The following is a 23,633-nucleotide window of genomic DNA, read 5'->3' on the forward strand; positions in this document are numbered from 1 at the left end:
CACTTCGATATTCATGTTTTGTTTTCAAAACAAATCGGAGTGGCGAAAGCGGTCGTCAGTAGTTTCCTCAATCATAACCTAGATCAACAGTGTATATTATAATTTATTTAATGGCGAATATGACTCTTGTAATGTATTATTGATTTCATGTGTATAAGTAGCGAGGACGATCCATAACTCGTCACTCCAGTCGCGTCCAGTCACTTGAATTTGTACCGTTACCTTACTTCTACAACTGTAACCCATTGTAACTCTTAATTGAGACAATAAACATCTAAATACATTTACACTGCTGTTGCCTCAATCAACTGACCTGCATATTATTATTTCCTCGTACTATCCCTGAAGAGATATAACCATAGTAGATTGGTATTGTTGTAGCTTTTACTCCACAATACTCGAATAAATATTAGGACAATATAGAGTAAATATTTTACATGAAACTAATTAGGCTCTGTCCCCTTGACAAATTTTGCCGACTTAATTCTTTATTAGGGAGATCCGCCCCACATTAGGTCGGTTCTCCCTTGGCTTTCAAAGCCACACACAAATATACGCGCAAAACATCAAGCGCACTAATGCAATATTATGTAAGATCCATTATCTCAAAAAGTAGTTCAACGATACTCATGTTTTTTAATTTTTGTTTATTAAGCTACGAAGTCTCGTCTGAGACTTATTTAGCTTTACGTTTACATACTTATATTTATTTGAGGATACCGTACATAAGGAATATATTTAGCGAAGTTTTAAGATCGATGGGATCAATGACAAATACAGTTAGTTTTTCAAAGAACGTTGTGTGAAAACCCCACTTTAAAGCACTGGACCGCCCCCAATTTTAATCAAGAGCATTATTGCCGCTTTAGCATCTGTGTACCAAAGTTAGTAGACAAAAATTTAACGTACAGGTGAGACACAAAATGTGACAAAAATGTTTTCTTCTTCTTCTTCGATGGCGCTACAGCTCAAGTCGAGCCCTGGCCTCCTACACCGCTGTCCTACAGCCGGAACGGTCCTCCGCACGTCTCTTCCAGTTCCTGATTTTTAGCAGCTGGTTGGCATCTTTTGTAACATTATCACCCCATCGTGCGCGTGGTTTTCCCACTGGTCTTTTCCCCCCTGGGTTTCCTTCGAGGATCTTCTTCGGTATCCGTGACTCAGGCATGCGCTGGACATGGCCTGCCCAGTTTAGCCTCTGGAGTTGTATGAAGTTGGAGAGTTTTGAATCTTGGTATAAGCGGTATAGTTCCGTATTGTACCTAATTCTCCACTCCCCACCATCATTCATGGGTCCGTATATCCGCCTAAGGATCTTTCTCTCAAAGCAATCCACCATTTCAGCTGCTTTCACATTTAGCGTCCATGACTCGACTAAAATGTTTTACGTGGATTTATTATATTTAGGGATTTTTAAAAAAATTTTGATAAAAAATAACATATTATATTACTAGGTATAGCCGATAGCGTAACATATTTTGAAAAGGAATGAAAAATATGATGAGCGGCGTGCTATGAACATTATGCAAAGATTAACATACTATCGTGAAAAATTCAAAATTACGGTGCGAAAGGTTTAAAAGGGATATGGCTGTAAACATGAGTTTTTTCATAAAAAAATAATCTTTATTATGTATTACATGTAAAAATATTTACATCGAGGTTTTTTCCCCATGCATAAATCAGTGAGTTAAGTACACACCTTAACTTTGGGTACCAAACAACTTACATTTAAAGAGTGTGTATAAGAGAAGAAAAATTTATATTGGACTTGTTCGTATTAGACCAAATGTAAACTCAGCCTTTATTATAACAGACGTGACTTTCGCAGGTCACGTTTCTGCAAAGAGTGTCCTTTTACTCCAATCTAGCCGGGAAGGTTAATCCCCAAAGCAAATATACATCCGAGCCAACTAATATCACAAAGTTTTGCGTAAAATCTACTCGCTATGAGAAACTTGAAGTAATTCTTTCAACACAACAAACGAGGTTTTGAATTACTTGATCATGAAAATGAATATCTCTAGTGTTACAGAAAATTTTAATATAATGTCTTTTAGTATTTAGGACCAATTTAAAAACAATAATGCGTTGTTTTTTATATTTTAAATTATTTAATCTACATACTTATCAGATTTTCACATTATTCACATTTCATCTGACCCTCAAGGTCAGATGAAATGGGAAAAATCAAAAATTATCGTAGATGATTGTGTTTTATTTATATACCTACAATTTATCATTTTTTACAAGTTTTTATTAGGTCGTGCTCTTACTTATCCGGTGGTTGTTTATCCAGTATACTCTTGCAATAGATTTTTAACTAACTTCCCGACTAGCTAGACATTTTAAACTTTTAGAATGTATCAGAACACGATGCCAATGTATTCTTTTAATACTTCTAGCCATCTTTAAGTAGAGTTGAATGTTTCATTTCATTTTCATTTTCAGTTAATTCTGTTTTGTATGAAAAGTTATTTCAGAAGAAATCCGTAATCCAATCCACTATTATTGGTTGCTAAGTGGGTGGTTCTAGCAACTAAATTATTAATATATACGTGCGTAACTATGGAAATCAATATGAAATGTCAAGATGACATTTCAGTATTATTTCGATCAAGTACAAAATTTTTTGATCGTTTAAGCTAGTCAAGTCAAGTTTATATGATTCAACAGAAAATTTAAAAAGGTTGTATATAAAAAGTTCTTTTTATCTTGTAATTATTTTTAAATGAAAGTTATCAATCTAATGGGGGTTCAAGACCAGAGTTTTTAGGTTACATATTTCTGTTATTAATTACGAGCTATTAATTATTATCAAAAAAGTGCTTAAAACACTCTTATTTTGATTCCGGGTAAACGAAATCAAATCGAATACTTTAAGTAGTTGATTAATTACTTACGAAATAAACTTACTTATTTTGGTACATGATTTCAACTCATATATCCTACTCTAATACACTTCTATTAGCTCAGAAAGATGAGAATTTATTTTAGATATAAAACCACGTGTAGATAATAAAAAAAGGATATTGATATTATATTGTACTTTGTGAAAAAATGAAAATAAGCAGAAAGAGACATTACTATCGAAAGTATTACTGTAAAAACATACGTTAATTATACTTATGTCCAAATCCAGAGATGTCGATGTTAAGTAAACCTTAATTAAATTATTCTTATAATAATAATAAATACGTCGCTTGTTATCCTCTCTTTCACTGAGTCATCGATGTCGATTGCGTAATGTTAAGCATTACTAACGGCCACTTAGGCACTTAGGTAAAACTATGTCAAAATAATCATCTTTCTGGATACATGCACTGCTGAATGAATCCCACTACTTTTTCTTGGCATTCAACTATCCCGCTGAATGATAATCCAGCTGCCTCTAAATATATCAATTGTTTTTACCTGTTAAGAACCACTGAATGCCAGTTCTCAGTATAGGTTTTTAGCACATGATATTGAAATGGTATAATATTGTTTGATTCCTTTTATACTAATTATTCCATGTCTTAACTTTTCACTGATGATTGAACATCATATAATTTAGAAAAACACTAACTGAGAGAGTATATCACAACCAATAGAAAAAACTTTTTTTGAAAAAAGTAAGCCAACCGGTCGGGAATCAACGGGTAAACGCCCCAAACTTGTCGCATTCAGCCATTATGCTACGGAAGACATACTAATGACGACAATATTTAAGCTATTGGCTATTAAATACCTACCACTCAGCGCTCTTCGAAATCATGTTACTTCGGCAATCGATTTTCGTTTATTAAATCAAAGTAGGTAGTTATGTTACTATTACAACGATTACTAACCGACGTCTAGGAATTTCTCCAATCGAATAATATATTCTTAAATCTTGTGAATTATTCGTTTGAATAAAAGAAATAGTTAATTTTCACTGATGTTTCATGTTTGACATGTGTAATAAAATGTAAAAATATAAGTTTACTATTAAATAGATTTTTAAATATTGTTCTAAATAATTTTATTTCAAATTTATTTAATATATTTAAGAAAATATGAAAAATATTCAAAGTTGTAATACTAATGATTTTTAAACCTAATAAAAATCGTCCATATTGTCAGAATTGGCATCAGCTGGGGTTTATCTATTGGTGAATAAAGGCCTTCCCTATCTCTTTCCATTCTTCTCAGATCCCAGTTCTTTGTTGCTACGTACATCTGCTCAACAGGATGAGTTCGTTGATCCAACGTCAGTTTTAAGTTTTACCTGTAGTCGTTTAGTTCACTTAGGTATCGGCTGCTTTTGTCCAGCGGCTGTCAATTTGCTGAGTGAAATGTCCTACCTTTTAATTATCATGCTACCAGTGATCTCTATCGTATTGGGTATACGTCTGATGCATTATCGATCAGTGTATTTTATAATTATTTGATATTAGTAGTTTTTGGATAATTTTATATTAAGTGTCAATGGTTTAAAGACACCCATGAGTACAGACAGCACGTATTGGTTAACCAAAAGAAAAGGAGAGACAACAATAATTAATATATTTTAGTCTAATAAATTCATTATTGCATGTATAGTTTATTTAATAGTATTTATTATTTAATAAATCACAATGGCAAAAAACCTATATCGACAGTAAAAATGATCGATAGTAATAATATTATCTTTGATAGAGTTTCCAGTTATGTATGGAGAAACTTTCCGATTGGTTACCTATATAAAGAAAATGCTATCGGGAGCAGTGTGGGCTTAAACGAAAAAGTTTGAGGTAAGCTTACCTAGAAAACAAGATCTTTTCAGATGTTATGCGGATTTTTATGATACGTGTATAAGATTCAACATAATAATGAAATATAAGAAGAAGCATTGGACGGAAAGAAAGCCTTAGCGGACGACTGATTTCGGGTCTATTCCCACAAGGAATATATACATGACACTAGCATATTATTACAGTTGTGGTCTATGAAGTTTATTCATTTACAGTATGACTTGCTTTTTCTTCTATTGTTCTTATAATAATTTCATTCACGAAATTACTAAGGGTACAATAAAGAAATATAACACAAGGTCGTGGTCCCCAGGTAATAAAATGTACTCATATATAAATGGTTCCCAGTAAGTAATTAAATAATTAATTTCATATAGCAGAATATTATTATTGTCGTCAAATATATAAAGTAATATTGTAATTAATATCTGTGGCAAATTACATAAAAAGGTTTCTGAATAAGATTGATATGTTATGTATATAATTTTATATACCAGTAGGAAGGTTATAATAGGTTATTTAATGATATAATATTATTACATGCGGATGTTATATGACTAATTTGATATGATATCTTTTTGTTAATGTATTGGTAATATGTATACAGATTGTGATAAATGGTAAGAAGTGAATTCTGGCCATCAATGAAGAACATAAATAGGAACTGAAGTACCTAGTAAAAAAGATATGCTTTGGTAGGTTAATAATATTGCTAATATCTTCTTAATTCCGCAGTTAAAACATATAACTTCTCATAAAAATTTATATGTAAAGTTATAAGATAGCAGTGGTGGAATGGTAAACATGCGCACGCCTTTGTCCAATCGTTACCGTATAACGTTTTTACAATAATTATTAATAGTTAATCACGAGTATGTAAATTAGTTAGGTTAGTAGCGACGGAGTAGTGAGGTAAAATACAGTTAAATAGACACGTCTCGTCTACATTCAGCCATTGTCTATCTTATTGATTTGGAAAAAAAATACAAACGATTCTGATTCGAGTCTCATCTGTCCATATTTTATGCGGATAAAGTCGTGGGTTACGGGTAGTTGAAAATATAACGAAGAAGTGTAGAATAAAACATAAACGGATAAACCCTTCTTACATGGATATTCTTTGACTTTGATAGCGGCAGAGTGGCAATATTTTGCAGTATAGTGGCAGTATTTTCTGCCAAACATTTTTCAACCATAAAAGAAAATTGATTCAAAGTTTCATCAAAAATTTCCCATGAAATATTACACATATTTAACATACAGGACATGGCAATATTAAATTTTAGTAATTAGCTAAAGTTAGATGCTTTTCGGTTTGTGGGCTTCATTTTGGATTCGCTTGTTTATTTTCAAACAGATGAAATTAGCTGCCGTGTAACAAATTTGCTGCTAGAAATTACAATTTCAAATACCTTTATCGAATCATGCGCACTTTTAATTTATTAATGGACAAAGTTGTCGCATATTAATCAAAATCACACAACACCATGTACAGATCAATCAAGTTACCTGCATTATTATGACGTTTTATAATTTATTACTGTAATATAAATATCTCGTGAAAAACTCATTGAAAATTGTCAATTAAGTGGAATATTCCACTTCACAGAGACACCGAGCGGAAAAATACGAGACTTGCAATTTGAGATTCTTTTTATAATTTATATTTTGAAGTATTTTAATTTAAAAAAAACGTGGTATCTAAAAACATTAAATATAAAAATATTTTACAAACTTATAATAAAAAACTACCCCATAAAATGTTAAAGGATCCCATCGTATTATTAAATATTATTTTGTGACGATGTTTATTGTTAAATCTTAGTTTATTAAGTGTTATCTAATGTAGAGAAAAGATTTATGACTAATTAATAGTTTTAAAGATTTTTTTAAATCATCATCATCATCATCAGCCTGAATCTATCCACTGCTGGATGAAGGCCTCTTCAAGTTGCTTCCACTTCTCTCGGTCCTGTGCATTGCGTTGCCACGTACTTCCGCAGAACTTTATCATTTCATCGATCCAGCGGCTTCTAGGTCTACCTTGTGGACGTTTTGTACTTCTTGGATACCACTGGATGACTAGATTTGTCCAACGATTGTCTCTTCTTCGAGCTATGTGTCCAGCCCATCTCCATTTAAGGCTTTTAATAAACTCTATTACATCGCAAACCCTTGTCTGCTTCCTTATCCACTCATTCCTCTTTTTGTCCTTTCGCGTTATGCCCAGCATGCACCTCTCCATACCACGTTGTGCTACTCTAAGTTTCTGGATCTCTCTTTTACTTAGGGTCCATGTTTCACACGCATATGTCATCACGGGAAGCACACACTGGTTGAACACTTTGCGCTTTAGGCACAGTGGAAGGTCACTTTTGAAGACATTATTCAGGCGGCCAAAAGCACTCCAGCCTAGCTTTACTCTGCGAACAATTTCATCAAATATACATCCATCTATAGATACTTGTTGTCCCAGATAGATGTAGCTTTCCACCTGTTCGAGCTGAGTGCCATTGATGAGGATCTCTTTTTGGCCTGCAAAGCAGTTGAACATGACTTTCGTCTTTGTTACATTTATTTTCAAACCTACTTTGTTGCTTACTTCAGCGAGTTCCTGCATTCTGCTTTGGAGGTCTTCTGAGTCTTGCGAGAAAATTACTATGTCATCGGCAAAGCGCAGATGATTCAGGTATTCTCCATTTATGGGGATCCCTTTGTCATTCCAGTCAAGTTGCCTGAATAAGTCTTCAAGGGTAGCTGTAAATAGTTTAGGTGAGATTGTATCACCTTGTCGGACTCCTTTGCTGATAGGAAATCTGCGCGATGGTTTATGGAGATTTACAGATGCTGTTGCGCTACTGTATATATTATTGAAAATATTTATATAGCGTCCAGGGATTCCTTGTTTTCTGAGTGCGTCGAGTATTGAACATTTCTTTATCGAATCAAACGCCTTCTCATAGTCTATAAAACCCATGCATAGTGGCAGTTTGTAGTTTGTTGTTTTTGTTTAAATATTGATTACTTATAAAACACATCGATTTTTATAATAAATATTTTTATTTAATAAAAATGTGTATAACTTACTAAATATTTTTCATGTATCAATTGACGAGAATCACAACATGGGCTCCTTTATATGTTGTAAGGTTTTTTTTTAATTGTGAAATTGTCCTTAACTTTTTTTAGTATTTTTACGTACGTATTTATCAATTAAAACACTTTAAAAGATGTCAATTATTACAAAGATTCTGATAGGTAGAGTATTTACTTTAATATATAGGTACTAAGTTTATTCAATTATTAGTCAATACTCTCATAACGTTCATAATAATATTGTTTTTAGCCTTAAGAAATTCACTCTTTTGTATACGTATTTGTATACGAAATGATACATTCAAAACAAATATTTTTTTGACAATAATGTCCTGTACAATGAAAAGAATAAAATGCGGTCATAATGAAAAGAATATTTATGTATTCACAAGAAAGATTATTATTAAGATCATTAAAAGGTTTTATGCTAATAATAAAATTATAGCTGTATTTTTTGTGTTTGTTGACATTATTTTTCTAAGCGGACAAAACTAGTCGACATTTAAAATAAATCATGTCAATCAAGGGTTCTAGGACGATTCGGCGCCGGTCCAACTGGACGCCACGCAATCAAATGAAATTGAAAAATAAATATACGCTCTGGTTCCTTTAAAATATATATTAAATATTATTATTTATATTTAAATTATTATACTATTATTTAATACTTGGTGAGAATTTAAATATGCACACATAAATAATGATTTAATTGTGCATATGTTTAAGTTACAACGAGAAGAGAGTTCTTTCATTTTTTATATAAAGCTTCAAACATGATAATTCTCAATCCGCAATAAAAACATTATGTTAAAAGCAAAATGAATTAAAATTATTAAGTAGTATATAGAAACTGATTAAAATTCCTCGTCTACTTTCTGTATAAAATCGTAACGAATGCCTATTTATTTCACTCGACAGTGCGGCGCCAAATTGTCCTCGCGGACAGTTGTCCCATTCCCCAATCAAGAAGGTTTAATATTTTTTAGTTTATTATTGACAGGTTACATAGTTAAAGCGAGAGAAAGTAATATTAATTGTAAAACTAATAATCGTCTTAAAATGATAGTTGAATTCTTTGACACTGTTTAAAAAGCATTCATCCCTTATATTTTATATGGTAAGTTTTTATTAAAAAATGTGACAATACATCAATAGCAGATAAAAAATTGATAAAAGTAATAAAAATGAGGAATTGACTGGTTGTTATTGAGGTAATTTTATATAATGGGTCCATATAAGTTTATTTACTTAACTCTTTGGTAGCGAAGTGCACACGATTTCACTTTTCATCAAATCACCTCTCACGAAGTATCTTAATTCTGTGACTGACCACTCACGCTATACTCTAGACATCAGATAAAATAAAATCGTGCATTAAAAACGCTTGTATACTTACTTTTTTTTCTATTACCCGTTCTATTTATTTTTTGTATTAAATTTATAATCTTTCACCAAATTTTATAATAACGTGAATAATGGTATTCCTGACTGCTGACAGAAACGTTAATTTGTGGGTGGTTCAAGGGTAGGTAATGTAAAGTCAGACATGTTCGTAAAATGGAAGTTGAAAATAAAATGCCACGATCTTACAGTATGTTAGGTGATGAAATGAAAAAAGTATTAAATATCTATGTTTAAACTTTATTTTAAAGGTATTATTTTATTTTCATTTATTTAGTATTTTTTTGATTAAGATATCATATTGATTTTGTGATCTAAGCAAAAATGAGGAAACTGAAGAATAAAACACAATTAAGAGCAGAACAACATAATAATAAAAATGTCTCCAGGTTCTTTATATAAAGTAAACTGCTGCGGTGCAGGTGGGCAGAGCATGACGTCTACATTATATCAAAGACATGGCTTCCAGAAATAATAAATTATAACCGAAGTTGGAAAGCAAAACGTGGAAAGACCATGGGTTAGATAGTTAAAGAGGGTGAAGAAGATCGTGTTAAAAACCTTGGCGTGCAGGATTCGCCAGAAATCAAAGATAGTGTAGAAAGCAAATTGTGGAGCCCATGTCTTGTTTTCGGCTGTATTGCCATTTGGAAAAAATGAAAATTATATTAAATAAATGAATTATTAATTATGAATAGACAAAATCAAAACAAATACTATCGTACATTGTGTATTCTTTTAAATATATAGAAACTATTTCTACACCGTAGAGGCTAGATTCATCCTTGCCCGTTCTGTAAAGTTACGTTAGACAGGTTGGTAAGTGTTTTATATTTCAAGTTATTGGTGCTTCATCTACTTTATATTAACTACGAAATATGTACACGTCTCATTAAACTTGTCAAACTAGATTAAGTACAAAATACTGATATGTCTAGACTGCTCTATAAGAGATTTGAAGATACTCGGCTGAAGTAATTAGAAAGTGGGGGCATTATATCGTCTAGGATAAAAGCTCCTGAAAAAACCAAACAACGTGTGATATATTAATTGACGGAACCTGTATTTTAATTTTAAAATACTGTCATATCGTGAAAGCACTGTAACATTACCCGATGTAATAGAATTTATTAGCACAGAAAGAGAAAGATTAAATACTTAAGAGTTACAATAATTAATTTCCTCGTCGGATGTGATATATATAGTAAGGCGCAAGACTATCAAAACTACAAAGCTCTTATAAACTTGAAGATTAATGTGGCGCAAAAGTTGAATGCGTCTGTTTTAGTTGTCCGCTTGCTCTCTCGGCAATATTCCTAGTCACTTCTCGACGCGTGTCAATAGAAACTTTTGCCTCAACATAACACAAAGGCATTCATTTGCGAGAGCTTTCACCACCACACATTTGCTGCATGTTACAAAAGAAAGTCAAATTATAAGGTTGATCTTAGCGCGAAAAACAACTTTTAAGTGGGTATTTTTTTAATTGGATAGGGAGCCGTGGGAATTTAATCAAATGCGGTGGGGTAGAGAATGTACTTGACATTTATATACCAGACACGTGTGGCGTGTTACCTTCAATTGCTGCATATGTATTTGAAATAAATTTGACAGCGGAAACGTGTACTTGTAGGTATTGTAATGAATATTTTGTTTTGTAAAATAAATACAAATAAACTTTAAACAAATCTGTTACCATATTACATTATCTGATATTTGAGATTCGTCCCTTTAGAACAGAACAAGCCTAACTGACATTTTTTTGACATTTTACAGGAGAACACTTTAAAACTTTTTCTTGTCATTAATTTGAAAACTGTAAATATAAGAATATTGATTTAAATATACGATAATGCATTAGCTAAAACATTGTTTATGTGAAAAAAAAATATTAAAAAGTATATTCTGTTACGTCAGATAAATAAATTTTATTCCAAAATGTTTTAAGATTGAAGTTGAGCTTGGAATGATCTTAACTGATAACCTTTTTATGTTAATATTTCAGATACGCTTATTCTGACTCCATTTAGACAACCAAAAAAGCATTTTTTTTTGTACAATAAAAGTATTTTCACAAAAATCACTTACGTTTTTTCTGTTCTATGGGGACGAATTCATGATGAGGGGATCTTATTATCATTAACATCTACTTATTTTTATCAGCACATAATATAAGTATACCAGTATTATTTAATTAAATTATCGCAGAAAAGTACATACGTCTTAAAGGCATACTCTTGTAAACTTACTAATCTCTATAGCTTTTGTCTCTCTCTATAGTTGGTCGAGTTTTACAAAAAATATATGGTCGTGTGGACCTTCACGGTAGGGAGGAAAATGTCACAAGAATATAGCCTTTAATTTTTTTATTGTCCAAAAATAAAATATTAGCGATCCGATTAGTACGAGGCCTTTTTTGGGGCGGTCCGTATCCTTATTTTAATGTTTGAGAAATCTTGAAAACCTAGCTTGTAATTACCCCACACTAACAATGTACATGAAGTTTTTAAAAACTCGTTTATTAAATATTAAAAAAATATAATTTACTTTCTATGATTTCACCTTTGAGTTTATTTTTATAGTCATAATAAATAAAAGATGTTTAGAAAAAAAACACTGCCACGCATTTACGCCCTACACGAATAGACACGTACAGTTTAATCAAAAATTCATATATACGGCACGTATCTAAAATTGGATACGTATGTAGTTTTTAGGCCGTTTTATCACAAAAAATAAGTATCCATTGATCTAAGTGGAGATAATTACAAGATAAAAAGAACTTTTTATATACAACGTTTTTAAATTTTCTGTTCAATTATTATGCTCAATATGATCAAACTTGTACTTGATATGAAGTAAATAAACAAACAAATATAGAATACTGAAATGTCAGTTCGATTTCCATAGTAACGCACGTATATATTAATAATTTAGTTGCTAGGACCACCCACTTTGCAACCAATAATAGTGGATTGGGTTACGGATTTCTTCCGAAATAACTTTTCATACAAAACAGAATTAACTGAAAATGAATTCAATTCTACATAAATATGGCTAAAAGTATTAAAAGAATGCATTGGCATCGTGTTCTGATATTATATTCTAAAAGTTTCAAATGTCTAGCTAGTCGGGAAGTTAGTTAAAATCGATTGCAAGATTTGTACCGGACGAACAACCATAGGGCAATTAAGAATACGACCTAAGGAAAATGGGATAGTTTTGTTCTAGCTTTTGGTGATTACGTCCGGCTTAATTTTTTATTATCCTAGAAGAACAATTGATTTTAAACAATTTGATAAAATATTGCAATGCCTGCTGAAGAGAAATCAAACTACACATATTTGTAATAATTCATTATAAAATATAGTTTTTTTCTTTCAACAAGCTAGAATCTGTTGAGAACTGACGAGATATGGATATTTTTTATTTATACAACACAGTGTTAATTTACAATACATTATGTATGCTTTATTATAATGATACAGTTTATAGTGTGAAGAACATATGTGTCGAATTAAAGTTAAATTTCACTAGTGATAGAAGACTGGTAGAGTGTCGTCTAATTATACCTAAAACAATGAATTGCAGGTTCAAACATAGCGTCTAAAAATAGTGATTTTATGTGTGTTTGAGTTTAAATCATAGAAATTATATGATGACCAAGTGACTAAAAATCATTTCATGTAAATAAAAAAAACCTCTTCAAGAGGCGGCCAAGATCCACAAACTGATTGTCATAGATAACTATAATACATAAATTTCATTTCAAACGTAATAAGTACATTCTTTTGATATATATTTAAAGTGAAAAAAAAATATGAAAATTTGAAACAAATTTCAATTACAATTTTTTCAAAGGAGTTTTCGATGACAAAAATACTATGCAAAAACAGTATAAAAAAACGACACTAAACAATATTTTTGAATTACCTAGGTCTACTTTTTTATACCCAATATCTAGTTATACGAAATCTATTCTGTCAGATTCATTCTGTGAGTGCTACATAAAAAAATGAATGTGATTTATCGAAAAGCCTGTGTTATCGCGATGCCGACAGATTTATTGAAATGTTTTTGTTTGTTCAGTTATTTCATTTGAAAACTTCTCCATTAGAGATAAGACGCAAAAAATGTAGACATAAAAATCTATGCAAAACAACAAGATGAAGAATAGAAAAAAATGCTAGGGATTCAATTTATTGCGATACAAAATCGCACACGTAACATATTTGATTGTGAATGTACATGTAATAAATATTAATTGTATAAATCCGCTGGATCGACGAGATAATCAAGTTTGGTAGAATTGGTTGGCAATAAAAGGCTAAGGATCAGAAATAGTGGATTCAGCAAGGAAGTGTTTTTCCGTAGTAGAATGAGAGCGACTTGGATGATACTTAAATAATCATTAATGATATTTTATCAGTTTATTAAAAGGAAAATCAACTTACGAGTACGTTACATTATATTATAATTTACAACAAATTGCATGAATATAATTTAAATTAAATTTAAATGTCATCAGTATACAATACAGAAGGTTTAAGAAAGTTATATTTAATTAACAATAAGTACATATTCATATGGCAATTGGGAATAGAATAAAAATGTAACAATGACTGTACTTAATAAATATTTTTCCGTCGGTTATCGGTAAATATTCAATATAAGTGAAAGAACGGCAAATAAGAATAAATGCTTCTTTACACGGTTTTAGTGCTAATAATTAGTAATCATAATTTATTCGCACTAATACCGCCACAATGCCCTAGTAAAAAGTATTCGACCTGTTACCACGTGGTTATATTAGTTTGAGTTGCGAGTACTAATGATTAGTACTAATACTAATACTAAAGTTAGGGCCTAAAACATGAATGTTTCCCAAATAAACAAAACATCGGAGTAGTTGTGCACTTTCATAACTAGGTTTACGAATGTAAAATTATTGATTCATTTGTCAAGTACAATTCCGCATATAATAAAATTATATTTATTTATTATAAACGAATTGATTAAAAATAATCATTGTTTATATATTTTAAAATACAGTATTTATCAAAGGTCATAATATCACGAAGTTTTATTTGATTTTTATTTAATGCTTTATAATAATTAAAATAAATCATTTTAATATTAACAAACTATTTCTTTTATTCAACGAATAATTAACAAGATTTGAGAATGTAGTATTCTTTGTATTGAACATACCTACATCATTTGAAAAAAATACGATGCCCGACGGGACTTGAATCTGTAACCACTGGATTCGTGCCAATGTCGTTTACCAATTAAGCTACGGGCATCATCTAATTACGATGAATTTAAGTAGTAGCTATTACAAGAAATGGCGAGGTGTTTCCAAATTATGTATATTTAATATTAATAATTATTATATAATATTTTTCATTTTAGTATACTAATTGTAAAATATTCAAGGAATTGTGACATAAATAGAAACATAAAAATGTATACACCGGTATAAAATCTGAATTTTATGTACAGAAAAAAGAGAAAAAAACACAGAAGTCCAATATATTCATCAATATCAAACTTACTCTAATGAATCTCCAACAAGATTAACAATTCTCTTTGGTGTGAAAACTTTTCGAAATTTGGAAAGTTAAGTAGGTACTGGTATTGAAAAGCTTTTACTAAGAAGAAACGGTGGTATATATTATTTTCGGGGTTATTTCCTTTGATGTCAACGACGTAATGAATCGTCTGTGGTTTTGATTAGTTAGTTGGGTATTAGTTTGATAAATTTTATTTAATCTCATTGAATTTAAGCACAGTATCATGACAACATTGTTATAAAAGGTATTATATATTTATAGAGTATTTGATTAAAGTGTACAAAGGTAGGTGTCATATTATAATATCACTCTAAAATAAAGTTAAATCATATATAACTTACTTAATTTAATAAAATCTTATTTAACATTAAACGATTTTTACATGGATAAGTACTACATTTAAATTATTTTTTTAAATTTAGCTGCTAATTATTAATAAACTCATTATTCAAATTAATTCCACTTTCTGAAGAATATAAAGTAAACTAATTCCACCATACTAAGAACAGATGCGCCGAAAAAGAGACCCACGGCATTGCCAATAGCACAGACGAAATCCAGGCCTGTCCTTACCACCTGCCTGTTATACCTGAGAGTCGGCAAACTTCGTAAAGAAAATCTTGCTGAACTGGCGTTTACATCATTGGGCATTTCTTGCGAGTACAGCTCTACCAAATTGTATTCCGGCTCATTGCACGCGGGTACGCAAGGACACTTGAGGCCGGGTGTATTGAAACCGGGAGCTTTTATCGAAGCCAGCGTTCCGTAGTTATCTGTTAAACAGGCCAGCCCCTCTATGTCGCATACGGTCGCGTTGTGAGCTTTTGGCATCAAATGATGAGTACATCCACACATTTTTACTTCAGCATCAATTCTGCATTGTACAACACACGTAGAGTAACTGTAAAATGAGTATGCAATTAAATCTTCAGGCGTTTCTCTTGTTAGTCTACAGCTTCTCGATTTGTGAGGAATGGCTTCAACTTCAGCATTATTTGTCACTTCTACAATCGAAAACATTATTGACGCATTGCGTCCAAGTAATACGGTCATTTTCATATCTAAATCGACGTTTATAAAAGGCACATCTTCGGGTGGATGAATAAATGCTTCGTAGTCTTCTATCGCCAGTATTTCCAAAGATCCCGGGCCGGTTTTTTGGTTAGAAACTAAATCCATATATGCATCTTTTGAATTCATGAAATCACTGTGAATTGAATTAATTGAATAACAGACTCCAAATTCTGTTTGTATTGGTCGGAAATGATTACAACATTTGAATGGTTTACCGTTCCATTTGCACATAGTCAATAAATTTTCACAAGTCGATCGAAATTTTTTAACAATGCTGTTTAGGTCTTCTGGACATTTTATATCTTTGTTGCACGAATGTTGACAGGAAAAGCACGTTCCATAAAAAAACGCAATGTCACCTACGAATTCATCAAGTTTTGGTGTTTTTTCTTCTCCATACGTTTTTAAACTAATTTCCCAAACTTTTTCACTGTTATACATTTCACAAACTGTTATTGCTGGAAAAGAAGTATTCCAACCGAGATAATTTGTTTCCATAGTGAAACTCACTGACATTTGTTCGTATGATTTGATGGATACCATAAGCAAGTATTGCATTCCTGCCAAGTAAATGGCTATGATTATAAACCAGAATAATTTGTCAAACCGATTATCAGACACGAGGTATCTTAGACCATGCAATGAACTGTTTTCAAGAATGAAAGAAACTCTTTTAATAATTTTAAGAGCTTTCTGTTTAATAGTTTTTTTACCCTTTGATTGAAACATTGCCATTTTTTATTTACTTCTTTAGAGATAAAAAAACAGTGTTGGTCGATCAGAATCAAAAGCTTTACTGACGCAAATTTTAGTGAAGTAAAGTGACTTACCCTCAATAGTATGTGGAAAATAATTGACTAAACGTATTATTGTATAGATTAACCTCTGGCATTGTTGGTAATTCCATTATTCTGACTAAAATGCGTTACACAGTGTTTTTATGTCATTTATTTGCTTTTAGTAGTAATGGATAAGTTAAAAGGGTCATCCACGTTGTTTCTAGATAGCTGATTTTTTGTTTACAATTAAAACAAATACCAAGAATATAATATGTATTAAGGTAAAATTGCTTGTAATAGGTAAACTATTTGACTTTATTGTTAATTATTACTATTTATTTAATAAAGATATTAAAGTTTCTTCCAGATGGAGCCTTCTAAGATTTTGTCTAAGGAGAGTAAGTTAGACGCAAGTGAAATTTTGTAAAAAAAAGGTCCCCTTTGGCCATAAATTTGTAATGTTTAATCTCCATATCTATAAAAGAAGGTTTTTTCAAAATTGTTGATAAAAATATCAAACCTAATTTAAGACCTTATTCTTATTTTCTATACTTACTAAAAATATGATATGAATATAAAATTTAAACTACCTATTTATTGCAAATAATTATATTTTTGATTACTATTATGGTATAAAATTATCACAGTAAGTAAGTATGTATATATATACATGTATTCTAAAAAGTGAATATAATTTTAAAATGAGATATCTTAAACTTTATGTAATTATTATTATTGTATATTACAATTGAATAATACAACAAACTAAGTGTTAACTTACCAATTTGTATAATATAGATAATTAATTGAGAGAACATTCAAATTTCCAATAGAATCAATGTGTCTATAATCTTATTTCAAATAAATATAACTATTAAATTTCACAGATTATTTTTTATAAGTTTAGCTATCGAATAAAAAACTATTAAAAAAACTATAGAAATCTGTAAAACAAACATAACTTGAAAATACAACACATATATAATTACTAGAAAAAATCACATTTGATAAAATACGACGCTTTATGGGGTATTGCGCCAATTTTCTTTAGCCAATTAAGCTACAGGTCCTATACATAATTACGATAATTTAAATTAGTAGGTCTTTTGACTATCGGTTTTTGTTTTCAAGTGTTCAATGTTCAAATCAAGGAATATTGATTGCCTTAATTACTAACAGACGCCCGGCTTTTACCAAATAATTAGTTATACCTATATATATATATATCTCTGAGGTGTTTTCATGTTATGTATGTTCAATATATTGAATGTTGCATAAAAGAAAAGGTTTATTATATATCTTAGGCAAGAGCCGGTATGTCTCATGTCCACTTTTGCCGCAAATTAGTTAAGCACAGATTTTGTACTAAAATTACCTAATTTACAAAGACCAATTCCCCTTTTCAGCCCATTTCTAACCGATACCAGAAATTATAAAAACCATAAAACCATAATTACATTAACATAAATTGTTAACAAAATCATAAATTACATTCTCTTGAGTGTTCTTTTCGGACAGAAACAGTATAGATCATGGTTATACTGCTATTAATATTTTTAGTCACCAGTAACCCCTGACTAATAAATCTTTACAATGTGTGTAAAATAAGTTACTTTCATAATTCTCCCCAGAAAAATTTATTTGGTTAATACATGTGTAGTTAATAATACGATATCAAGAATTTATGGACGCTCAATAGATCACGTTGTAATGTTACATAAAAAAAATGTTTTATATTACATTTAATGTAATTTAATAGTACATACAAACACAATTATTAGAAATAGTAAAGATGATTTTTTAACTCAGAACAACAAATACAGATCTGATTTAGAAAATATTTATTATATTACAAAAATGGACTCACATAAAATCATGTTATAACGTCGAGAATAAGGGTTTCGTTTAGTAATATAATTAACCAGCAGTAACTCTAGCATTGTCTGCTTCAACGAGCCTTAGCTTTCACATTAGGGATACTTGAGTGAGGGTCAAAATGCAAGCATGAACTTATCTTAAAGGCATTGAGGAAACTCAAAAGGTTTTAGCCTGAATAATGAATTATGCCGAAAGCTGCCACAACTCCTTCACAACTTGGTGAAATACATTTTTTATGAGAACCATTCCCCGGAGAATTTCATTCAATGAATTTTTGAAAGATTTTCAGTCCTCCGCATAATATATTATCTGCTCTTCATACATTTAAAAGAATGACTGAGGTGACTTTCACATTGAGTATTCATTCAACGTGCTAAACAATAAGCAAGATCTTATAATTTATATCCTGTTGCAGAAGGTTTTTAAAGAAACTGAATTATTATTTTTTTAACTGGATAGTTTTTTTCAATAATGAACTTTTAAAAGAATATAACTATATAAGTGTGTTGATATATTCCACTTGCGTAAGGGTGAGTTTAGGTGAAAGCTATTTTATAAATTCTTATAATAGGGTCTCCTCAAAAAATTCTGTGTACTTCTTTGAACTTCTATAGATGTATAATTGTATTTTCACTGCTTTTGTATGTTTATAATGTTCTCTTTTTATATTAAAATTTTCATCGTTTTTGTTATATTTTTTCCTTTATAATAATATTTCATGTCATGTAGTTTACGTCGTAAACTTATAATTTGTAATGTCCACAATATGTTAAAAAAATAAATTGAAAATTGAAGTAAACGAATACACAAAAGTCAAAATGTTTGATAGTTTTTCACACTTGGCCTCAACTGACGTTACATACCTATATTTATAAGATAAAAAAACTTTTTAGATACAACGTTTTTAAATTTTTTGTTGAATCATATAAACTTGACTTGACTAGCTTAAGCGATCAAAAAATGTGTAGGTAGGTACTTGATAGAAATAATACTGAAATGTCATTTTTAAATTCATATTGATTTCCATAGTAACGCACGTATAATATATTAATAATTTAGTTGCTAGGACTATCCGCTTAGCAACCAATAATGGTGTCAAAATAACTTTTTATACAATCAGAATTAAATGAAAATGAATTCAATTCTACTTAAAGATGGCTAAAAGTATTAAAAAATGCATTGGCATCGTGTTCTGATATATTATAAAAGTTTCAAATGTCTAGCTAGTCGGAAAGTTAGTTAAAAATCGATTGCAAGATTTGTACCGGACAAAGAATCACTGTAAAAACAAGAATACGAGCTAATAAAAACGTTGTAAATAAAAATACAGAGTTTTTTTATTCAAATTACCTTTACTGCCAATTATAATTTTGAATTTCATGAGAGATAAAGTTTGCATATTTTGTAATTGCTTTTAATTTATTTTGTTTGACTTAACTGTCAGAATGTTGTATGCCGAGATAAAGATATCTTAAATAGAATAATGTAATTAGCATTCTTTTGTTAAATGAGATCAATGAAACGACCTCGAGCAAAGTCGGGTATTTCAGCTAGTATGTGATAACATATCGTGATAAATAGTTAATAACCTTTATTATTCGGAAGCCGATATACTCAACTTGGAAGCAAAATAGTTATTTTAATTTTAATGGTTTTAAAAGCATGAATTATTTGTCAGTTATATTGATTATTGAATAGGCGTGAGAATCTGTTAACATGGAAAATAATTTATAGTGATAATTATTAGGTACGATTTTGAAGCTTTTTTTATTAATTCTACAGCATTTAAGCTATCTATGTTGACAGTTGTTTTGTGCTATAAAGCTATCCTCAGAACGGTCTACGGTAATTATTAGACCACAAAAACTTGTTGTCTAGATCTTTAGGATTTGATATTGTAAATGTAGATTATTCTGAGTATCGGTATAAAGCTCGAAACAGCTGTTAAGACTCAAATATCGCAGAATTAACAAAAAAGGTTTCAAAATCGCAGCCAATAATTTTATTTTTCACCATAAACAATTTTCTACGTAAATAGATTCTTACGCCTATTCAATAAACTATTACCTACCTATTGAGGTAGGTATTGAAAACTATTAATAAGCTCTGTGATATTTTAAAAGAATACTTGTAAATTAACCACTGTCTCATCAGAAATCATATTTAATAAAATGGGGTTGAAAGCCTTCTTTATAATTTTGAATAATTAAAGTGAATAGCCAGTTAATTTCAGTTAAGAGTTCAGACATTACTGGATTATTTTTTATTAATTTCAGTCAAATACAGTAAACTTACAGACACAAAAAGAAATGTTCATATAAATGGGATTTTAAAAAAAACATTGTTATCCTTACCATTTCGATTTTACGAGATTTACTTTGTTCTAAACAGAAAATAGATAGTAAATACACGGTTTAAATTACCACAATTTAAACCCGTGACCCATGATCTAAGGTGTGTATATTCTGAAATTTGTAAAAAAGAAAGTGAATTTTGTTTTCGCCTGAGCGATAAATTTTTTGTAAACAAAAAACACCTATTTTTACATAATGTAGAAAACTATTTATCTACGTAGAATGGCGACAAATCAACTAATTACAAAAAGACAACGAATTTGCATTGATGAGAGTTACAAAAGTAAAATTCATTGAAGCATTTATTTATTTGCGCATTTTAAATCAGTTAGCTTTCGTGTAACTTCCTAATAAGCGCGAGAAATGGTAAAATGGCGTTCGATCTGAATTTTGAATAATGCTTTTAACGACATCCAGCGGAAACGGAACGAAGTAATTTGATTTGATCGACGACTCTCGGTCGAGGTTCATTTCCTGTTTCCGACCAAACACGTCCAGCCCAATCAAGCAGCAAGTCAAATAAGTCAATAGATTCTATCTACTGTCGAACAACCAAGTTTATATTACTTTAAGAGGTTTTATTTTCTAAAGACATTTAATAATTTTGACTGAATCATCAATTTTAAAAATAAGAAAGAACATTCAAATGAAAATTCAGAAAATCAAAAGTGACAGATATAAAATGTAAATGAGTAGGCACTTGAAAACCAGATTATCGATAAATAAATCTCATCATCCAGTTGTAACCAAGAGTTATATTAAAAGAGCGAGTAAGAACCAATTGGATCGAGAGTGATGGAAATGATAATAATATATTATACTAATAATATTATATTATAAAAAATGTAATTTGAAGACAAGTAAACGTCACTGCGTAGTACGTCGACCGCAGTGGACAAAATGCAAATGGCTGAATCCTGTTAGTGACAGCATTGTTGTCAACAATTACCATGCCTTTGTAGATTTTGCAGAGCATCTAAAGAGATAATTCGTATGTTAACAAAACACGTACGTCAAAAATATGAGAATTTTGATTGAAATTTACATTAAATAAAGATGTGAAAAACGCAACCCTTCCTGTGATTAGGATGGATTTTCGGAAAGCTCTACAATATGTGCATCTATTCTATACACAAGACTGCTTTCGGTCGCTACGGCAGCTATCTAGGGTAAGTTTGTATCGATGTATTAGCACTTTTTGTAACAATTACAATAAGTTAGTTGTAATTGTTACAATCAGTGCTATGTTTTAATAGCACCTCTCTTGGCTATGCTAAATTTTAGAGCTAGATAGACAGTTTTGACTGTTTAGACGGCTGACTTATTGCAATTGTTACAATAAGTGCTAATATTATTTCATACCCTACCTAACCTACCCTAGATAGCTGCCGTAGTGGCCAAAATTGGTCTTGTGTATAGAATTGATACGGTCTGTGTATACTCTATAGCTTTAGAGATATTCTTCTAGCATCAAGATATTATGTAACTAAAAGTATTACAAACTATACCTACGTATATAACTATACAAACATTACCTACGTTTATATTATTGAGAGAGTTAAAAACATTATAAGGGAAATCTAATAATCAAGATAATAATCTAACTGGCTAATGTGCCAATAAGATTTGGTGTAAATGACTGAGTGGGATAAATAACAATAGATAAAACGATCCGATCTTTCAATGAATGTCATAATATCAATAAATATGAAGTAGTATGCGCACGAAGACCGTGTTGCCATTTGAACAATAAATACATATTTACTAGGAATACTGCACAACGCGTGTAATATTAATTAAAAAACTGATACAGTTATCATAATAAATGATTTAAAATTTAAAAAAAAATACCGGGAAACAAAATTTTGAGTTTGAGTTTTAAAAACTGTTTTGTATTTTAGTTTATGCATGAAATATTTGCGTTTAAGTCGCTTTAAGGTAATATTGTCGTTCTTTGCATACTCCTAAATAAATAAATCAACTTTATACGGTTCAAAGTATTTTTATATGAAAGTATTTTATGTCATTTTGTTATTGAAAATAAGATAACCCAGCAAGCGAGTACCTATATTTTCACATACACGTATGTATGAAAATGAATCTTTTTTGTTGGCTTTTAAATAAAACCAGCATTATTTTTATTGTTTACTGTGAAAAAATATTACGATCAAAACGATCAGCCGTCAATTTCTTTGCTTTGTTTGATCTTATAACGACTTTGATAATTCAATCACAAACAATCATTGAAAAAGAAAAATACAAAATCATAAGAAAGCCCAGTGAAAAACAAAATCAATCTAAACACCTCTTCATCTTCTGAAGCCATTACGTTGTAAACAGTTTCTCTTGTATACCCACCGAGCGTTTGTATTTTTATCTGGCATGTAAGCAAGAAATAATGGTGGTTTTATTGTAGACCTGCCCTGCAAACTTTATCTTTACAAATCGTATTTTACGTGTGATCCGTGGTTTATTGGGCACTTTATGGGACTCTTATAATGGCTCGTAAAACATGACGTACCGCGAGGCATACCTACTACATAAATAATATGTTATACAATACACTTTTCGATGGAGATAATAATATCTAAGCAGTAGTCCATCATAAATTAAAGACGTTTCATTTTTTTTAGTAATAGAAACTTATTTTAAAGACAATAAAATGTACCTGTCCAGAGATAATGCCCACTGATACCATATTTTACGAATAAAATTGTTTGA

At 30.4% G+C, this 23,633-nt stretch overlaps 2 protein-coding genes across 2 annotated transcripts in view; both read right to left on the reverse strand.

The window, feature by feature from the left end:
- Positions 1-23,633, reverse strand: part of Stacl (SH3 and cysteine-rich domain-containing protein) — a 324,840-nt gene that overhangs the window by 136,357 nt on the left and 164,850 nt on the right. The window lies entirely within an intron of this gene.
- LOC147067867 (uncharacterized) lies at positions 15,281-16,132 on the reverse strand. The gene is made up of 2 exons (XM_085952403.1): positions 16,036-16,132; positions 15,281-15,570 (listed from the first exon to the last, which is right to left on the reverse strand). Exons 1-2 carry the CDS (start codon positions 16,130-16,132, stop codon positions 15,281-15,283), a joined length of 387 nt encoding a protein of 128 aa, XP_085808529.1.

The sequence above is a fragment of the Rhyacophila brunnea genome, unplaced genomic scaffold (assembly GCF_057557595.1).
Source record: "Rhyacophila brunnea isolate RB1 unplaced genomic scaffold, BYU_Rbru_1.0 scaffold_3, whole genome shotgun sequence".
NCBI lineage: Eukaryota > Metazoa > Arthropoda > Insecta > Trichoptera > Rhyacophilidae > Rhyacophila > Rhyacophila brunnea.

What these genes read in the sequence shown, in the direction of transcription:
- LOC147067867 (XM_085952403.1), bottom strand. Translation starts at nt 16,132, where the DNA reads ATGTGCAAATGGAACGGTAAACCATTCAAATGTTGTAATCATTTCCGA. An exon ending in TTCAATTAATTCAATTCACA is followed by an intron (nt 15,571 to 16,035) that starts GTGATTTCATGA and finishes CTTCGATAAAAG; the next exon opens with CTCCCGGTTTCAATACACCC.